Source organism: Numenius arquata, chromosome 6 (assembly GCF_964106895.1).
Source record: "Numenius arquata chromosome 6, bNumArq3.hap1.1, whole genome shotgun sequence".
Classification (NCBI taxonomy): Eukaryota; Metazoa; Chordata; class Aves; order Charadriiformes; family Scolopacidae; genus Numenius; species Numenius arquata.
In genome coordinates, this window is record NC_133581.1 from 47,230,384 (window position 1) to 47,250,032 (window position 19,649).

At 42.5% G+C, this 19,649-nt stretch overlaps 2 protein-coding genes across 2 annotated transcripts in view; one reads left to right on the plus strand and one right to left on the minus strand.

The window, feature by feature from the left end:
* ARG2 (arginase 2) overlaps positions 1-19,649 on the plus strand; it is a 20,807-nt gene continuing 1,158 nt past the window's right edge. The window contains exons 1-7 of the mRNA XM_074148630.1: positions 1-263; positions 428-500; positions 12,558-12,735; positions 13,393-13,552; positions 18,032-18,126; positions 18,258-18,362; positions 19,320-19,456. Of these exons, the coding sequence (XP_074004731.1) occupies positions 144-263; positions 428-500; positions 12,558-12,735; positions 13,393-13,552; positions 18,032-18,126; positions 18,258-18,362; positions 19,320-19,456 (868 nt within the window). The 5' untranslated portion in view covers positions 1-143. The remainder of the gene's footprint in view (positions 264-427; positions 501-12,557; positions 12,736-13,392; positions 13,553-18,031; positions 18,127-18,257; positions 18,363-19,319; positions 19,457-19,649) is intronic.
* The window catches only part of VTI1B (vesicle transport through interaction with t-SNAREs 1B), a 14,240-nt gene continuing 11,439 nt past the window's right edge, over positions 16,849-19,649 (minus strand). The window contains exon 7 of the transcript XR_012463280.1: positions 16,849-17,285. The gene's annotated coding sequence lies outside the window, so the exon portion shown is untranslated. The remainder of the gene's footprint in view (positions 17,286-19,649) is intronic.

The window sequence follows — 19,649 nt, forward strand, 5'->3', positions numbered from 1 at the left end:
ACCTCCGGGCGCTCGCGGTGCCGTTGGCCGGGCGGCGCGGGCGTGTGAGGGGCGGGAGGCGGGGAGCGGCGGGGCTGGAGCTGGTTAAGAGGAGCGGGGCGGCGGCGGCCGGCATCGTTCGGCGACTCCGCGGCAACTGCATCATGGCTCTGCGCAGCAGCTTCGCCCGGCTCCTCCGCAAGCAGGCGGACGCGGGGATCCAGTTGCCTAAGCAGGCGGCGCACTCCGTGGCGCTGGTGGGAGCCCCGCTCTCCAGGGGGCAGGTGGGCAGCGCGGCCGGGCCGGGAGGGGCGGAAGGGTGGGGGGGGGGACAGGCGGGTGCCGTGGCCGCTCGGCTGGGCTCCCCTCCCCTTCCCTCGGCGTGGCTGGCGTACCTGGCCGCGAGCAGCTCCGGCTAACGCATCTCCCCCTTCTCTTTGTCTCGCAGAAACGGCGGGGAGTGGACCACGGCCCCGCTACCCTCCGCGCCGCGGGGCTGGTGGAGCGGCTGGCCGGGCTCGGTGAGGCACGGCGTGGCGTCGGGGGGCTTCGCCGGCGGGGCGGGGGGGGGAACGGACCGGCGGGGCTGCCCTCATCTTCCCCCTCCCCTGCAGCTGGGCATCCTTTTGGCGGCTCGTTTGGGCGAGGCGTGACTCAGCCGCCCGCTGCGAGCCCGGGGGGTGGGGGTGGAAGCGGTTCCCTGCCAGTGAATCACGAAAGGCAAAATGCCCCTCAGCCGCCAGAGTCCGGGGGGAGGCGATGCTCGCCGCGGCTCTGCGGTATCGGAAAGGGTGACTTGTCGCATAGCAGGTCGTGCGTGCCGTGAGAGAGCCGAAAGAGCGGCGGGCCGCACCGGGGGCCTCGTGGGGCTCCCCGGAACAAAGAGGGGCCGGGTCTGCCGGCTCGTCCACCGCGGCCACCTCCGGCTTCCCGGAACCAGCGGCTGTACCCGAGTATCTTCTGTGTTGGCACATTGTGCGCTTTATTGGCGTATTGCGTGTGTGCTGTTCCCATGCGGACTCCAGAAAAGCTAGGGAAACGTGAGGCCGTTTAAAACATTGGATGCACTCAGTGTATCCGGTCCGATAATACTATGTTCCTCGATTTGTCACATCGTATGTTTTCTTTTTCCATATTCGTTATCATCTACTTACCTTGTTCCTAAAATGCGTGTGTGCTTTCAAGTTATGAAACTTAGAACTTTCTGGAAAAATCCTTAGACTTGTGTATGAGGTCTTGTCAGAAGCTTTGCTTTGAAAACACTTGCAAATAGCACTTTGTGAATGGAAAGTTTCTGGTCTCTTCCCTGTTACCGCTACTGTTACTTAAGCAAATCCACGCGCTTATTTGTGTTTCAGCTTCTTGCATCTATTGCTTTTGCAAGCTGAGAACTGCATCACAATTATTAGAAACAGGACATGAGGGATATAAACTTGTAAAGCTGAATTTTGTCTCGGGGAATCTTTAATCTAAAAAGTGTTATGGAAAACTGTATGATGGGGATAGATTGCAGGAATGGACTACAGGAAGAACTACGTTATCTGTGTGATTAGTGTTAGTGGAGTGCGTGCAGAGGAAATAAGCCTCTAGCAAATTTACGCTGAATTATAATAGCTTATGTTTTAAAGAGGTCTTGTTCTGTGCAGGCTTAACCTGCATATCTTATGATTCATAAGCTGAAAAGTCCCAGCTTGCAATCAAATGAGTAGACATTCTCTTCCTGTCTTGTTTTGTGATAAGTTGAGTTGTATGCCATCCTTGGGATTACTTGAATTCTGGCGAGCATGATCTGTAACCTCTATGAACACAGTGGAAGGTTTCGCAAGCTGAAAAGTCCCAGTTTGCAATCAAATGAGTAGACATTATTTCCTGTCTTGTTTTGTGCAAAGTTGAGATGTGTTACATCCTTGGTAGTATTGGAATTCTAGTGACATGATCTATAACCTCCATGAACATAGAGAAGGGTGTCTAAGAGAGGTCTTATATACTGGAATAAAAGCAGGTCTGGATGATACTGTGTTTAGAGTTTATTTTAAACTAGTAAGTTACCAGATTTGACAGGAGGATATGTCAAAGACAAGACTGTAGGCAGCAGTTTACCTTTATATAGGTGGCAATCCTATACTGGAAGGATGGGGTTCTCTTTCAAGTAGTTCAGATCTCATATTTCCATTGTGTAAGAATTCTTGTGGGGAGGAAAAACCCAACAAACCAACAGAGAAAAAAAACTCATTTGCATGACACAAGCTTTCTTCTATAGGAACTTAGAGAAGGTAGCTAGAAAGGAGGATACAAGCCCTTTCTGAATTCCAGTAACAAAAAGTTGTGGGGATAGAAATGAGGCAAGCTAAATTAAAAAATAAGCAGAAGGTAAAAAATACTTTCACTGTTTAGTTGGTTAGGGATTCCTAACTCATTAATCAATAATGCACATGGAGATATTTTCTTGTTGTTGCCTTACAATTTATAAAGGCTTTGCAATTTCAGTTTCCTGTTGCTGACATATTCTTCCACTAGGGTAGGGTGGGGTTTTTTTGGTTGGTGTTGATCTTTGTTGCTGCTTAAATCTCTGCAGCTCTTATGAACAGGTTCAGATGGCAAATGGATTGTAACAGGGTCTGCTGTGAGGGCACATCCTGGAACAATGACAGTCACCAGCATACACAGAGGAGTTGTTTGTCTTGCAAAGACAATTTGCTTGAGGGTAGGGTGGTAGATCGAGGTGGAAACTGCCATGTAGCCATTTCTATTGGGTACATCTGTTATTCATGGAAACTTAACAAATTATTGGCTTTGTGTATGGACTGTCTATTTTTCTTCCCTGAGCTGGCAGGATAGCTTTGCCTGTAATGTGATAATAGTGCCACTGCTTGGATCCTGTGGTACGCTGACCTGACAGTAAAACTTCAGTTGCTTTCTAACACTATGAATGTTCTTCTCATACACTGAAGAAGGCAACAGAGCAACAGTATTATTCTCATTATTAAGTTGGATATTCTGTTTATCCGTTATGTTAAAAGAATCAATAGTTTTCATGGGACCTAGATTGTTTGTTTTCCAGGAGCAGGTAAATAACACTGTAGTAGACCAGCTGTCTCCTTTAAAGGAAATAACATTTATCTATATAGGGCTTCTGTTCTATCTCTATCGGCTACTTCTGAAGCATTAGTGTCCACAGTGTCTCTGTGTGTGAGTGTTTGTTGTTGTTGTTGCCTGTCCCCACTCCCCACTGGGATGTAAGGGAGTGCTATAACCGTGATTTTCCTTGTCATTACAAGCTAGGAACCAGGCATGGGGCTAGCTGTGGAATGATGCTTCCCAGGAGAAGAGTGAAGGTGGATTCTGGGCAGTCTAAGGAGTGTATAGATGGGGAAAAGAGGCAGTGTTCCTGTAATGAAAACTCTGTATTAACAGTAACTCTCAAATAAAATTGCCCTCACTTGTTTCAAGTGGAAGAGATTTCTGGTGATCAGATTCTTCCGTTTGCCTGAAATTGTAAAGTTTGATTTATTCATTTTTCCATTCATATAGTAAAAGTCAATTTGACCTGCATAAAATGAAGAAGCTCTGAAGTCTCCTCTAAAGGAGGTAGTAGCATTCAAGTAGTAAGATGCATGCACTGCATTTGTTTGTTTGTTTTAGTTTATGTGCATATACTTTGTTACTTTGAATAACAAACACACACATGGCTTTTCATATGTTTGTATAGTGATTTAATGACTTCCATTGATGGTGCTCATGCCACATCAGAGTAAGTGAGAACACTAGACCTTTGTTTCCTCCTTTTTGCACTGTTTTGCATTTTGCTTTCACTGGCTGGTATCTTTGGGAGGGAATTTTATTGTTCCTTTCACCCTATGCTAATTTCTCTTCTTCCATAGTCTTGGTGTCTTGAGCTGTTACTCCATTTTCTATTTTTTGGGGGGGGGTCCCTCTCTTGAAAGATACTGTGACTATGCCTACGTGGTATGATAAATTTTTGGCTGCCTAAAATGATGGCAGCCTATGAACAGCTTGTTTATGCTTAGGCTGAAATATGAGGAGGGAGCTCAGAGGCAGATGGTATCACAGGTCTGTACCAGACTGCCAGAGATGAATCTGAGCCACTAACATGACTTTCATCCCCCTTGTTAGAAGCAGAGAGAACACTGTTATATGTTGGTAGTAGCTCAAGGTGTAGCTCTCAGGAGGAGAGTTAATGTAGCCGGAGTCCAGCTCCCAAGCCAAAACCAGTGGGTGTGTAGCAGGGATAATTTAAAATGTAACTGTCTAAGCCTGTGGGGCTTTTTATTCACCTTGGTGATGTTTGTCTTTTGGCTTTGCTTTTTCACCTAAGGGAAACTAAAATATTAACATCTTAACGAACTTTTCTATCTTGCCAAAGAAGTAAAAGTGTGATATGAAAATAGAGACCGTGAACTCCCTGGCACGGGGAAGGTGAAGGTACAAAGCTCGCAGGGCTGTGGTGTTCTGGCAGTAAAAAGAGGTGGGTATAATATGTGGAGGCTGTTGGATTTTTGGTGGGAAGGAGTGGGGAAGGTAGGTGATGGATGTACTTGACCTAAGCTATAAAAGATACAAAGTATGAAGCTCTTTAAAGTGAGAATTTCTTGGACCTCTCCTGTTTGCTGCAGGTTAAGCAGAGAATCTGATCAAATTTAAATCCAGAGCATTGCCTAGTCCTCTTACTTCAAGGAGAGAAGGACCATTCTCAGATTTTTATAACTAATAGATAGCTGTTGTGTTAATTACTATAGCCCTTGAGGTGACTTGGAGCACCTCTGCTATTGTAATCTGGGAACAACTTTAGTATAAAACTTCTTCCCAAGTATTTATTCTTGTATGCTGACTGTTGTTGATGTCTTCTTTTTTTTTTTCTCTTTAGTTAGAGCTGGATGTGGCTGAGTTGCTGTGAGTTTAGTCAAACTTGGGTTTGGATTACTCTAGAATTGATGAACAAAGTTAGGATCTGAGTTGCTGGTTTAGCAAGTTAGTGGACTGCAGAGACACGTGGCTTACAGACAGAAATAGAGCTAGGTTTCTCAAAGAGAATGACCATTTTATTACTATTATTTTGTAATAGGATTCAGGAGGTCATTATAGTGACTCAGAAAGGAATAACCTCCTCTAAAAGAGGAATGGATCTGCTAATCCCCATGTGAAGGGAGATACGCTGTTGCTTTGCCTAAACCTACTGGGCTCCTACTGACGTGCTGCCAAAAAACAGCAGTTCAACTTTGCTATCTCGCTGACATTGCTTATATGGTCAGTCTTAACAATAAATCATGAAGCAGCTACTTCTACATATATCTCCTCTTTTTCCACCTAAATCTTCTTGGGTGAAGAGTTTAAGAGGAAGATAAATAGTCTTTCAATTATGCACCAAGATATGCATAATGAAGTACTGGTGCTGAGGTTCAGCAGATGTGGACTGGCAAGAGTTACAGCTGCAGTGTTGGGAAAATAATTTTCATCAGCTCATCCAGTAAGTATGTTTTTAAAGAGTTGCCTATATCCCTGAAGACTTTGATAAACGATACCATTATTTGCACTATACTTGAATTAAGATTGGATTTACAGACTGTAGTTAAACAAAGATCCATTTATGATAGAAACAAGATCTATCAGGAATTCAGTATTCTTGAGTTAGAATCTAGTTTAGCTTTGCACTAGCTCTTACCTCAATTGTTTCTCCTCGAAGCTCAGTATTTTAAACTTTTTAAGACTTTCTAGTTTAGTAAAGCCAGCCAAATATCTCTAATCTGTAGAATCCAAAAAAAAAAAGTCTACATTATTGTATAGATAACATAAAGATCTGTCTTTTTTTTTTTAATCTCTTCCCTCATGTTTTTTGCTGTTGATAAAGTTGAAATGGGAGACAAAATTTTCAGTAACATTGTAAGCAGCATGTTTAGTTAAATCTCTGCGTTGTTGAGATGAGAAATGCTGCTGTTCATGGGTTCTTTCTGATGACATTTGTCAGTACTGTCAAAGCTAAGTTTATTAATTTGATAGGAACACTCTCAGGAAAAAATCAGGATATAGCATAAGGTTGTTAGACTAACAGCAAAGTCTTCAGCCCTACAAAGCAGAAAGGGGAATGCTCATTTTTTTACCTATGTGCACACACCCCCACCTTTTTTTTTTCCCTGAGACAGAACAGGTAAATTGCAGTCCTCTTCTTTTCCCTTTCTTCCCCTTTGACAAATCATGCACAAGCACCTTTGATAAAATCAGTAAAACATACTTATGTAGTGCTGCAGCTTATTTCCAGAACTAGAATAAATGACCTCTTTTTATTTATAAAGAGATAGAGATCCAAGAGACTCTGTTATTCTTGTTTACCTCTCAAATGCCAATTAGCCATGATTGGTTGGCTCTAAAGACCAGTGGTTTGACAAAAATCAAAGCAGTCAAATGGACTGGTTGTAACTGGCATTTGCGGCAAGTCTTTGAACTTCTGCCAGTTGTCAGAATGCATCAAGGGGAGGTGCTGCTCTGCTCGGTGAAGGAAGGCAGCCAGGAGCAGACTGATAACCAGGCAGAAGGAGCCCTGCTGAGGCTTTGAAGGGGAGCTGTTTTGGGGAGGCCTCCACTGAGGCACTCTGTAGGTTGCTTTTTCACAACACATCTCATTGGCTAGCTCCACTTGCACACGGGAGGCTAACTTCCTAGAAGTGGGGGAGTGTGCTCTGAGAGCAGTTACAGCTTATCCTTTTGAATACTTGCATGATTACAATTAGCCTTAGAAGTTACTAGAAAAATGCCTACAGTGAAAGTACATGGAGTTGGAGCATTCCTTGCAGTAGGTCAGTTCCGATTCTCTTCCCTTCCCCCTGCTGATGGAGGACAACATGTGGGTGTTTTTGCTTTGGAATGAAAAGCTTTGTGTCAGTCATTGATTTGATGTTTGTTTGTTTTTTCCTCTACCATTTGGCCAGCGCATATTCCAAGTTGCATGAAGTTGGCTTTAAAAGAAACTTTGTTAATTTGGGGTAAAGTTCACTTGGTGCTTTAATTGTAATTGTTCCTTGTATCAGTTTCATTTAAATAAACCGAAAAAATTAAGCTATGCAGATCAGGAAACCTGAATTGATTATTTCTTCGTAATCTTTCAATAAAGAGAGATTAGATTCAAGGACCAAAGAACAGACCTCTTGGAGCTTTGTATTTCTTTGGGTTTATGGTGATGCCCTTCAACCTTTATATTTCTGTACCCATTATCTCTGGATCAGAGTAAGTTCAGATCACATACTGGTTTGGTTTGTTTTTTGTTTTTTTTTTTTAACCATGGTGTTGGAGGGGTGTTACTGGGGAGGGGCAGATGACAGAAGGAACATTTAGGTAATGAGTTGAGTTTTGATCTGCTTTATGGTGGACGGAATCAGTTAATTTCTCATTTGAAACTTTAATCCTGTCTCTCATTGTGGACTCACAAGACCAAGATTCCTATGGCAGGTATGTGCTTATGTGAGTACGGTACAGAAGATTATTTTTGGATGGAAAGTGGAAACTTTTGTTGTAAAACTACCTGCTGAAAAGCAGGGAATGAGGCACTGAAGTCAGATTAAAAAAAAAAAAAAAACCAAACAAAAAAACCACACACACAAAAAAACCAAACAACCAAACACCCCAAAAATCAGATTTTTCATTTGAATATGAAGAAGTGAGCTGGTCTGATGTTAGTCAAAGGGAAAGGGAGAGAACCTCAATAATCTTCAATGTATTCTGCTCTTCCTTCCTCTCAAGTGTTGCCTATCTGGGTTAACCAATATAATAAATACTTCTGTAGCAATCTAAAGCACAAGGTGCTTGTTGTTGAGGAGAGATGTTTTGGTATTATGACTCCCTATGGCTCTAAGTGCCTACTTGTGTTCTTGCTATTGGGCGCTGTTTCTGGGTTAAGCTTATTTGAAGGGAATTAGAACTTGTGCAGGGTTTGCTGGTGGAGTGGCAGACTGCTGCACCCTTGTCTCCTCTCTGATGCAAGTCACAGTACAAATGTTTCCCAACACCTGATACTGACGTTTTTGGAGACCTCTTCAGGTCAAGTGCACTGGATTTCATAAGAGATTAAAGTTATAAACAGTTATCAAAAGGAAATGAGGTGGCTGCTTGATATGGGGTCAGAAAAAAATATTTCTTATTTTATGCAAGGGACAACTTGGGACCACAGACTTGGGGTAGCAATTAGAATTGGGTTTGCTTGTTGCTGTTGTATGACCCTACAGCAGCATTCCAGTACATAAAGGGGGCCTACAGGAAAGATGGGGAAGGACTCTTTATTTCACTGAATTTCACTGAATTTTTTTAGAGTTGGAAGGGACCGTATAGATCATCTAGTCCAACTCCCCTGTTGAAGCAGGATTGCTCAGAGAATGCTACTCAGGACTGCAGGACTGCTGCTCAGGACTGTTATCAGGGAGTATAACAACAGGACAAGGGGTAATGGCTTTAACTGAGAGAAGGTAGATTTAGATTAGATATTGGGAAGAAATTCTTTACTGTGAGGGTGGTGAGACACTGGAACAGGTTGCCCAGAGAAGTTGTAGAACCCCCATCCCTGGAAGTGTTCAAGGCCAGGTTGGTTGGGGCTTTGAGCAACCTGGTCTAGTGGGAGGTGTCCCTGCCCATGGGGGAACTAGACGATCTTTAAGGTCCTTTCCAACCCAAACCATTCTGTAATTCTATGAAGCCTTTTGAATAGGTATGGGTCCAGAAACTTTGTCTTAAACCAGACCTTTCAAGACGCCAAAAGGCAGGTACATGAACTTGTCTTTTAAGAAGTGAAATTTTAGAGGTTGCAGAAACATATTGAGCAATCAAATGTCTATATGTGGTAGGAGACTTCTTACAGCAGATACATATTCAGCTTAAAGAGAGTTAGACACAGGGTAACAAACTTCCAGGCAAGAAGCTTATGATTAAACAAAGCTGGTGAAGTCTGTGTCTTGTAGCGGGAACCTTGCTAGCCTAATTTCATACTCATGTAAAACAAATGTACGCAATTCATTTATATATATTTTTACATACACCCTGAGTAATTCTGGAGGGTTAAAACTACCTTAAAATAGGCTCCAGAATGCACTGGTCATAATGAATTGAGTCATTTGTTTGCTGTTGTGCAACACTTTGACAGTATCTCTGAGAAAGAATTACAAAGTCCGTACCATAAGCCAATGAGCTTATACTGAAAAGAAGGATGATAACAGCTTGTAGCCCTTTGTTTTGTTCACAGGAAGGAAAATGTTAAGTTTATCTATAAACACTATTGATAATACTCATTGCTTCCTGAAAAGCCTTTCTGCGTCTGTGGTAATTCACCAAATGGGCTGTAATCTGAGAAAACAGTTTGCAGGAGTGATGCTGTCATGTGAGCAGTTTTATATAACACATAGTATGAAGTAAAATCTAATACCAGTGGGATTTCCAGATTACTTTGAAAGTAGTTCAGTAGGGTTTAGAAACCTGGAAGAGGAAAGATTTAATTTTCCCATTAATTTAGGAATTTTTTTTTTAACCTCTAGTTCACAAATATCCAGTGTAAACAGGCAATGTCAGGAGATCACTTCTATCTCGTGTTCCACGTGCTTTTGTTCCAATTCCTGTCTGCTGCCTAGGAGAGCTGTTATAATTGTTACAGTCCCATTGGGCACTGTCAGCAGATAGCCTGGGTTTTGAAAGCTGTCTCCTGCTCTGATTGCTGCTTCTGGCTCTGGTGCAGTATCCCAGTAGAAGAGGATGGGAGGGAGGCTTTCCCGGCTGCTGCCCAGCTGTTTTCCAGTTAAATGCCCCCAAACTTAAGAGCTGCCTGCTTTCTATAGAAGAAAATTTTCTCTAAATCTGTGCAGGGAAATGACTTACTATAGTAACTGCTGCCTACTGTGGGTACTGACTAAATGGACTGTATTTTGCTTAAGATGGTAGGAAGTGAACTTTCCCATTGTCATATACCTTGCTAAAGGGCATCTTATGTTCCAGTTATAAGCATCATTGGTTTGAGCCCGAGTGCTACATCAATAGCTTATTTGAAAAGGCATGCAGGAAACTTTATTTTCTTAAAAGTGTTCTGAATTTGTATTTCTACCTTTTTTCCCTAAGTTAGGCTACTAATTATGAAAAATGCTGATTTCCTTTACCAGATATAGCTGAAGCTCTGGTTCTGGCTGTGCAGGCTGAAGAAATGACCACCTTCCATCCCCAGGTCTGCTGGTGGAATGCCTATGTGACCTTTCCCTAACCCACTATGCGTAAAAGAAGTTGATCTAGGAAAGGCCTACTGTACAAACTATTTCAAGCTAATTTATTAATTTCTGGCTGAAAGGTGCCCCCAAGATACAATTTCCTTTCATTCTTTTTCATCCTTTAATGGGTAAAAATAATGTATTGTGGCTGTATGTCCTGTAAGAGAGAACAAGACATGTAGCAGTCATTTCTTCTGTGTAATGTGCTGTTCTGCAATGTGTAAATCGTAGAACACAGCACCCAACTGCAGATTTACTTCTCACAGATGTCAGCGGTATTAGATCAAGGGTATTATTAACTTGTACGGTGTCTCCAAAAGCCCTTGACACCTACTGAATGATGCAACGTCTTAAGTCTTACTACCAAAACTTGTCTCTCGGGCACACTCGTGTACTTTGATCAAACCTTGAAATACTCATGTGCAGCAGCATGCCTGTGTGTGAGCAGGAGCCTGGCAGGAAGACACAAATAAAAATAACAGATTTTTGACATTCATTGGACATCTTTCAAAACTCCTAACTCTCTTCCGATTTTGCACAGAATCGGAATGAAACAGAGGGGAAAAAATGTAGTGGTCACAAGGGAGATGAGATAGCACATTCAAATCTCAACAAAATGGGCTTAAAATTCCAGAGCCGCCATACTGCTGGCTAATCAGGCATTGCCTAAGGCGGCGGTGGTGGGGGGAGAAATGCTGTTGTGTGCCTGTGTTGCCTTTTGAAAACCAGGGAGTAGTATGTCCTGGTTCTGCTCGCTGCTTTAAGTCTCTGCAGATGAGATGTTTTTCTCTCAGAGTGGCCGAGAGTATGTTTAATCCTTTATCAAGTAGCTGTGCTCAGCTTGACATGTCCTCTCCTAGCAAATAGCCTGACATATATCCATCTATGTCCCTGCTACAAAAAGTATGCTTGCCAATAGGCCCAGCCATCTAATTCTCCCAAGTGACTCAACCATTTTCCCTTCATTATTTTCACCAGTCAAAACTTCTTTTGAAATTATAATAATGTCATGTTTTTCTCAATGCTACTTTTATGTTGTTTCCACTAAGCAAATTCACAGACCCCGTTTCCTAGGCATTAGACTAGTGGCTTAATGGAAATTAAGCAGGAAACCCAGAGCTCTAAGTGGGCTGTTTCTTCATGTTGATTTGCTTGCCTTTAATTTTTCAAATTGCCGTGTTAGGCACAGGATGGCTAAAGGCAAAATGCCAAGCTGTAGCCTGGATGCTTTGAACTGCAAACACACTAGTGATTCTGAGGGACAAATGGGACAGGCATGACTAGTATTCAGGGTGGTCTTGACTTGTTAAGCCACTACTGGTGTAGCTGCAAATCCCTTGGGGCCTTTACAGTCCTCATCGGTGCCTGCAGCGAAGGCCTATCTGAAGCTGAGAGGCTCTGGCCTGTGAAATACTGTTAAAAATTTTGGTATCTAAATGATTGTTAAGAAAACAAGTGGTATCGGACAGCACAGCTTCTACGGATAAGCTCTATAATGTGTATGAATGAGAATTAAAAACTTTAAATGCAGACAATAAATATGCTCCCAGTTGGGTGGAGGAGGGTAAACAACACTCAAAAATGTTCCCTTGTTTCCTAGTCTGTGAAGTGACTTCTTTTCAGGGTAATTAGACAGAAATACATTTCAGGAAAGGCTGAGTTTTAGACCCAGAATGTTGTCAGGCTTCAACAGCCGGTTCAGTTGTAACTGGCAATGATAGGATCTCAAAGAGGGTTGGGATCAAAGCCTCAGAATTAAAATGCCTTCTACAATATCTTGTGTTGAGAAAATGGACAGGTTCCCTTACAAAACACTAGTGCATCCTCCATAGTTGCCTGCAAGCACTGTAAGAAACCTTCCATTATTGGCAACTTGGCACTTCTGTGCCTGGATTCTTGTGGGGTTTGAAAATGGAAAATAACTGTTAGGACTCGGGTATCATTAGCAAAATGTGTAGTCCTAGGCATCTTTGGGCAACTGAGCTTATTTAAGGCTGTGTACAATCGGTCCAATTGGGAAAGAAGATGACAATACAAACTGTACTTTTTCATGTTAAAATTGCCAAGAAAAAATTAAAAAAACTGAACTGTTTTTCTAGGTGACCTTCTATGGTAGTATTGTCGCTTTAATTTAGGTATGAGATATGACAATCTTAAGCTTTCTAATCTGTAAAGTTGTGACACTGTTTGCAAGGGCATGCAAATAGGCAAATGAATGCATTCCCTTCCTGTTCTCCCTTTCATACTTGCCCAACTGATTTTCTGAGGAGACCGTATTTTGAACGTTTCTCTGGGCACTTAACTCACTTTCTTATTTTGCTGCTGTGTTTCCAGGATGTCAAGTGTACGACTTTGGAGATTTGAATTTCACTCAAGTTCCCAATGATGAACTGTACAACAACCTGATTTTATATCCGCGATCAGTGGGTTTAGCCAGCCAGGTACTGGCTGATGCTGTGAGCAGAGCAGTAGCTGCTGGACACAGCTGCGTGACTATAGGAGGCGACCACAGGTGAGCTGAACTAGAAGCAAGTAGTGGTGCATGCTGCAGGTTGACACTTGGGGTATAAGAATTTAATTACAAAATAAGGGGATGGTGGGAACAACTTGGGGTCATTTCCTGGCAATACCATAGGGGAGCAGCATTTTGATTTTGTTGCTGGGGCTTTCAGGGTGGAACACAGCTACAAAATTCTGACCTTCTCAGACAGTACTGCTTAGTTCCTGGCTGTTCTGCAGACATACAAATGAGGTTTTCCTGTTGGGAAAGTCTGTGTGATCAGGTCCTTTCAGGAACTGTTGCGGCTTTTTTATTGCTGAATGTTTAGTGATGTGTTGTGTCTCTTTTGCCCCTCAGCTCTCGGGGTGTAAACTCTTCGGATGGGTTTGTAATACCTGCACGCAGACTGTTTTGTAATAGATCCTATAACACGTGAATCTTTCTCCTCTTTTTCACTAACCTTTGGTCTGAGAATTGGTCGAAGAAGGTAGGGCATGTAAGAATGAATTGTGGGGGCAGGTATCGTGACTGGAATCAAAAATGGGTGAATGGCAGAACTGATGAGTGAGCACACTAGATTATAAAGAGATCATTTGGAGCCAGAGCAGGTGAGGATTAGAGTATGGGAAGAAGAAATGGTGACTAAAGACTTTACTACTGTACTTCCAGCTTGGCACTTGGTTCTGTCAGTGGCCACGCAAGGCAGTGCCCACACCTTGGTGTGATCTGGGTGGATGCACACGCTGACATCAACACCCCTCTTACAACTCAGTCTGGAAGCCTCCATGGACAACCTCTCTCATTTCTCTTGAGAGAGCTTCAAGATAAAGTAAGTACCTTGCTTGTACAGTGAGCCTACACGAAAGCCTCAGAGCATTTTACTTTTTCTGGTGTGAGGTGCTTTATCTGCTGCAAATGCACACCTTTTTTATCCAAGTACAAGCAAAAATATGTACTATTTGTGGATGTATATACACAAATGCATACACATGTGTAAATATAGATATACAGACACACACACACCTAGAAACAAGGATGAGAGAAAGCTTTTCTTTGCGCTAGCACCCTCGTGGGTTGTATGGTAAGCAAGAGCTCACACAAGCTGTAGGTAGGAGCAGACCACGGTGGAGCTGGTGCTGAGACACTGCAGCAATTCCACCGGCTGAGCAAAAGAAGGAACCTCCCCCCAGCCCAGCCTGTGAGAGCTGAGCTGAGCTCACCTCCAGTGGCAGGCGGTTCCTGCATACCGTGCATGCTGCTTCTGCTTAGTTTGGCTCTTCCCTGTTTTGACAACCTTGGGGCCTGACAGGGGCTGTTCCCACATGATCTCTCCTAACTGGCTGCTCTGATCTTGGCTCCACTGGCAAATATTACAAATTGGAACAGGTGTACCTGCTTACAGGGTGCTTTTAAAGAGCTAGTCTTTGTCTTGGAAAGAAGTCAAACTACGAAAAAGAACTGCTTACTGGGGCACATGGAATGTGCATGGCCAGTTTTTGCTACTGTCAAGATGCTAAACAGGTTGTAGGTTGACCAAAGGCCTACAGATCCTTTTTGGCTTAGCTGTGGACTGTACCTCCCTATACAGGTACCTGTAGCACCTCCCGGAGACACTCCAGTGGCAGCCTGTGCAGTGAATAGCCGGGGCTTTTGCAGTAGGAACTTGCGTGTAACAGTTTGCTTCTGCTGGAAGTTAGGCTGGAGAGTGGCAGCAGAACCAGCAACTGCAGGTTGAAAACCGATGCTGGAGCTGCGGAAAACCTGACTATTTTATTCTGGCACTTTGCGCTGCTTGTCACTGCTCTTAGATTTCTTTTTGCTCTCTGATAAATTTGGGGCTCTGTGTTGATGGAAGTATGCCTCTTCCAAGTAAGATCAAGCATGTTTGGTGTGTTTATGGCTATTGAAGATACCGCTGTGTTAGTACCTGTTTGGCATAGCAAGATTGCTGTCATCTAGTAAAAGCTTTTCTGCTTCTTCTCCTGCAGATTCTTTTCAATGAATTCCATCCACATGTCAATAGAGTCATTTGGCGCTTTTACATACTTTCCTCTTTCTAGGAATTCTTGTATGGTCTCTACAAACATGCTAGAATTCCCAAAGTAATGCAAAATTAATGGGGTGTCTTGAAATACTCCCAGGACATGAGGTTAATATGAAAGGTCACTGTATTTCTAGTTTCCTACCCATAAGTTAAAGGGGGTAGTATTTTTTTTTTTCTTTTTGGCACCTGCACCCAATTCTGCAGGAGAGAAAGGAAGAGCTACTAAAAGAATACTGTGAGCAGTGAAGAAAGAGTAAGCTTAGGCTACGCTTAGAGGTGAGTTAGTCGGGTGCTGCTGATGAGATCTTGCACAACACCACCTAGATCTTAGCTGTCAGGAAGCCCATGCAGAAACATCTCACACAAGCCCCTCGTCCTGTATTTGCAGCTACACACAGGCATGTACTCATTTAGAGGGTTTTCTGACCATGCTGTATTCCTGTTTAGAGGGAGGAAACACAACATCTGTCCTGCTGGTACAGGAAGGCTTCTCCGAGTATAAATTTTTAAACAGCTATTTAGCAGTAGTAGAATCTGCCTTCCACGACAGCTTGTCTGGCTACATAGCTGACTCGCTGGAGGGGACTTCTATGGGTGAACAGGTCTATGTGGTTTGCTCTCATCCAGTACAGCAGTTGTATTGGTAATGGGGCAAAAAATTGCCTGTCCTTCTCCCCCGACTGCTTTGGAAGGGTTCTTTTTGAATCCTAAAACTGTCTGGCACCAGCAAGAAGGCTACTCTCGTCCTACACTCTGCTAAGCATAACTTCTTTCTCAAAGCAACAGGTAAACTAAGCAGGAGCACTTTGCTCTCAAGGAGGTTTCTATCTTGTCAAAGGGTACAGAGCAGTGTAAGAGGACAGAGGAGATTTTTGTGGTGAGCCCTGTATTTCCTTCCTTGCTCTCACTCATGCTGTGAAGAGGTTTTTTTGTGTTGTGGTGGTTTTTTTTTTTTTTTTTTGAGCAACCCCTTCCTACCCTGCCACATCTGTGTGTATGCTTCTGGGGGAGGACTCCCATAATTCCCCCAAACTGTCACAAGATTTGGTCATCAACCTAGTAGTCTGAGGAAGGTTAGTTAGCCCTTGGCTCCCTGTCTAGATTGTTTTGTAGAACCACGGAGAAACAACAGTTCCTTTGAGGACATAAAAAGAGAGCAAAATAGCCTGCATGATTACATTTTATCTTCCTGACTCATTGCCCTACTAACTGGTTGCTCTACTAACTGGTACTGCTCTTCCCGCATCTCTAGGCTCCTTGTTCCTCATTCCCTATCAAGAGGACATGAGACATAGGTAGTGGTGTAACGTATGTGTCTCCTGGTGGCACTATCTGTTTAGACTGTTCTTGACCCTATGCCAGCACCACAGTTTAGCTGCTGTAACCTTCTGTGGGACTGCACGAGAACTGAGTCAGGAGCACTGGCTTTCTGCTTGGTTAGTTTTTGAGACTCATCAAGCCCTAGCCCTGGGTCACTCTTTGACCCTACAGACAGCTGTCCTGGCACAACATAACGGGGGAAGCTGATGTGGGAGCAACTGCCAAGAACACCTCAGTTTAGGTGTTCTTGCTCCTGTTTTCAGAATCCCTTATGTATCCAGGGCTAATAAGCTTGGTCAATGCTCTACTGAATGAAATGTCTCCATGTAGCAGACAACATGAAGTATAAAGGTGATGCATCTGGCTGTGAAATAAAATAAAGCACTTGGCCAGGTTGCGGTAGAACAAACCCTGCTGTTGCTTGCCCAGGCCATTCACAGCTGCTCCTTTTTTGTCCAGCGAGCCCCACAGGAGCACTGCGTGGTACTCCTCCAGGCAAGGCAGCACTTTAATGTTCTTAAAAAAACTTATTAAATTAATTTTGTGGTTTTAAGGGAAAGTATTTATGAACATAATCCTTTGACTGGCATTCCTCAAACCAAGCAGCAGTGTCAGGGCTCCCGGAAACATTCACACTAAACTCATAAACTGCTGTTAGTAACTTACCATGAAAACACCTGTGCCTTTTTCTGATGCCTGTTTGGCTTTGCTACAGCAACTCCTTTTCTATTCCAACAAAGGAAAAACAGAGCCTACCAAAGGAAGTTGAAGCATTCCATTTTCTTTATTAAAGAGGAAGAGGTATAATTTAAAATGCCAGTATTAAATCTACTAAATTTCTGATACTAGAGGGTATCTGACAATATTATCAATACTATGCTCAGTTCATGGTATCATGATGGGTTGTGCAGATGCAGCTTCCTTTTGGAGACCTGAATTATTTTTCCTAGTGGTCTCCATTTATCCCTCTTCTGAATTCATGACTGCAGAAAAGTTTCAGGTCATTGCCCCAGAGTAACAAATACTTTTTTTCATATGTGCTTATTTAATCCCAAAGTAATTAACTATAGCTATGGGTGTTAGCCTTTAAAAACAAATCCAAATGTAACTAGAATATAATTAGTAATTGAGAGGTGTAAGAGGGAAACAAAGCCTTCTTGCTGCTTGACAGCTGTGTTGGCTGTAGCCATTTTCAGAGCTGGGAGAGGAAGAAGAGAAATTTGAGTTAATTTAAAGCACTCCTAAAATTAGTAGATATTACTAACTAACTGAAGGATTTTTATAAATGCATGCCATGACTACTTAATTACAAAAGCTGAAAAATTCTGATCTCATCTTTCATTTGCCGTCTTAGACCTGCTCTCTTCAGTTCTACACTGGCCTACACCATACTGCTTTTTAATGTGGAGGTCCCACTTCTTGTCATGCTCTTTTTTTTTTTTTTTTTTTTTAATGTCCCACTTTGAATTTGTCCATCTTTTATGTTGGTTTTGCAACATGGTTTCCATGACTTTTTGGTGTTTCTCCTAAAAAGACACAGATGCCCTGTTTTCCATTCTTCCACTGAAGAATGATGTGCTGGGTGAGTTAGTTACACACTGTGTAAGTGATCTATATCTGGGTATCCAATTTCTTATCATTCTCCCTTACATTCGCTGATGCTAAATACCTACTGCTCCTGGATTTGGGCTTTTTATTCCTCCTCTTCAAACTGGAAAATGTGGGCGAGGTAAAAACTTCATCCGTTAACATTCAGCTTGGGTAAAATGGTACAACAAAGGTAAGGACTGATTAAATCAGGCAGCCAAACTCTCAAATGATGAAGTGTCTCTGATTAGACAGAGAAAGGATGCAATAAATAAAGTTTTGAGGGAAGCATTAATTTAAATACAGTTTTGTTACATCTATCATTAAACTAACCTAATACCAAGCCTTTGCTTGCAGGTACCACAACTTCCTGGCTTTTCCTGGCTAAAGCCCTGCCTCTCAGCATCTGACATCGTGTACATTGGTTTAAGGGATGTGGATCCTGCTGAATAGTAAGTTGATTTAGATAAAGGATTTTTATAATAGGCTGAAATCATGAGCTTCTTGCCACATCTGGCTGTTTACAAGGGTTGTTATATTTAAGCTTAGGCCAGTAATGACTTTTTAAAAAATATTTTAACAGCTATATTTTGAAGAACTATGACATCCAGTATTTTTCCATGAGGGACATTGATCGCCTTGGAATTCAGAAAGTTATGGAAAGAACATTTGAACAACTGATGGGCAGGTAACAAACTATTATCTGATTTAAACTCCTCTTATCATTCATTTGTTGAATATCTACTTTCCTGAAAGTTACTTAAGTTAAGGTCACTCTTGATGTAAGGTGACCTAACCGAACTGGGACAGTTGAACTGAAACCCGTGTTTGGCAAAAAGCTACAAGACAGGTTCCATTAATCACTACAGTTGTGGCTCTGTTTTATGTAACTTTTTCTGTTTCTTGAGGAATTCTGCATTTTGCTGCAGTTTGACAGGATGCTTGAATCAACTCAGAGTCTAGAATAGATATTATACAATCTGCCACTTAAATAGCTCATCTGAATGACAAGCAGTGTTCCATTTCTTAGGCTGTTATTGGTTGCCAGACTTAATGTAGTAACTAACTAATGTTTTAGGTTTGAGATTATCCTTCATTTTTTCACCAGCTAAGCTTACATGGCAGAGTTTGGAGGCAGCAGTCAACTGTTGACCTGAAAAATGCAGAATGCCCTGTTCATCTTGATGAGCTATGAAATCCTCAAGCTTGGCGCTTCCTCCATCCTAGGTGCAAATCAAAGTTTCAGCCTTTCACCTTGGCTTTCTGTACAAAAGGAGAAAAGGCTGGATTGTATCATACACTTCTCTATGTTTTTCCAACTAAGGACACAAATACCAGATAAGATGCTTAGAACTAAAGTACTTCTCTTCAGCCAAATCACACCTGAGTGGATACTCAGTGAAACTAGAAAGACAAATTTGTTTTCCCAATACATACTGCGGAAAGTTCTGAGCTAAGGGATGTTTCAGAGTCCAAAGGTATTAAAAAAACAAAAATCCTCTTGAAATGTATATAAGACACGGCATAGGGGGAGACCTTTAGCATCATGGAGCACGCTACTTTGCTGATCAGCCTGGACAGTAAGAAATAGAAGAAGTTTAAGGTTCTGAGATTGCTTTGGTTTTTTTGTTTTATTCTCTCTCAGGAGACAGAGACCAATTCACCTGAGTTTTGACATTGATGCTTTTGATCCCTCCCTGGCTCCAGCAACTGGGACTCCTGTTCTAGGTGGATTAACTTACAGAGAAGGCATGTACATCACGGAGGAAATACACAACACAGGTAGGAGCCAACCAGCAGTACTGGACTAAGCAAGGACAGGACCAACTACGTACAGGCCATCGGTTATGCTTTTCCTGTGTAACTAGATAAGATACCTGTAGTCAAAGCTAAAGGTGCCTATAAAGTCAATTCAGCCTTCAGTAAGGGAAAAAGAAGTCCTATGGTTGGGCAATATCCCCGCTGTTGGAAGCAG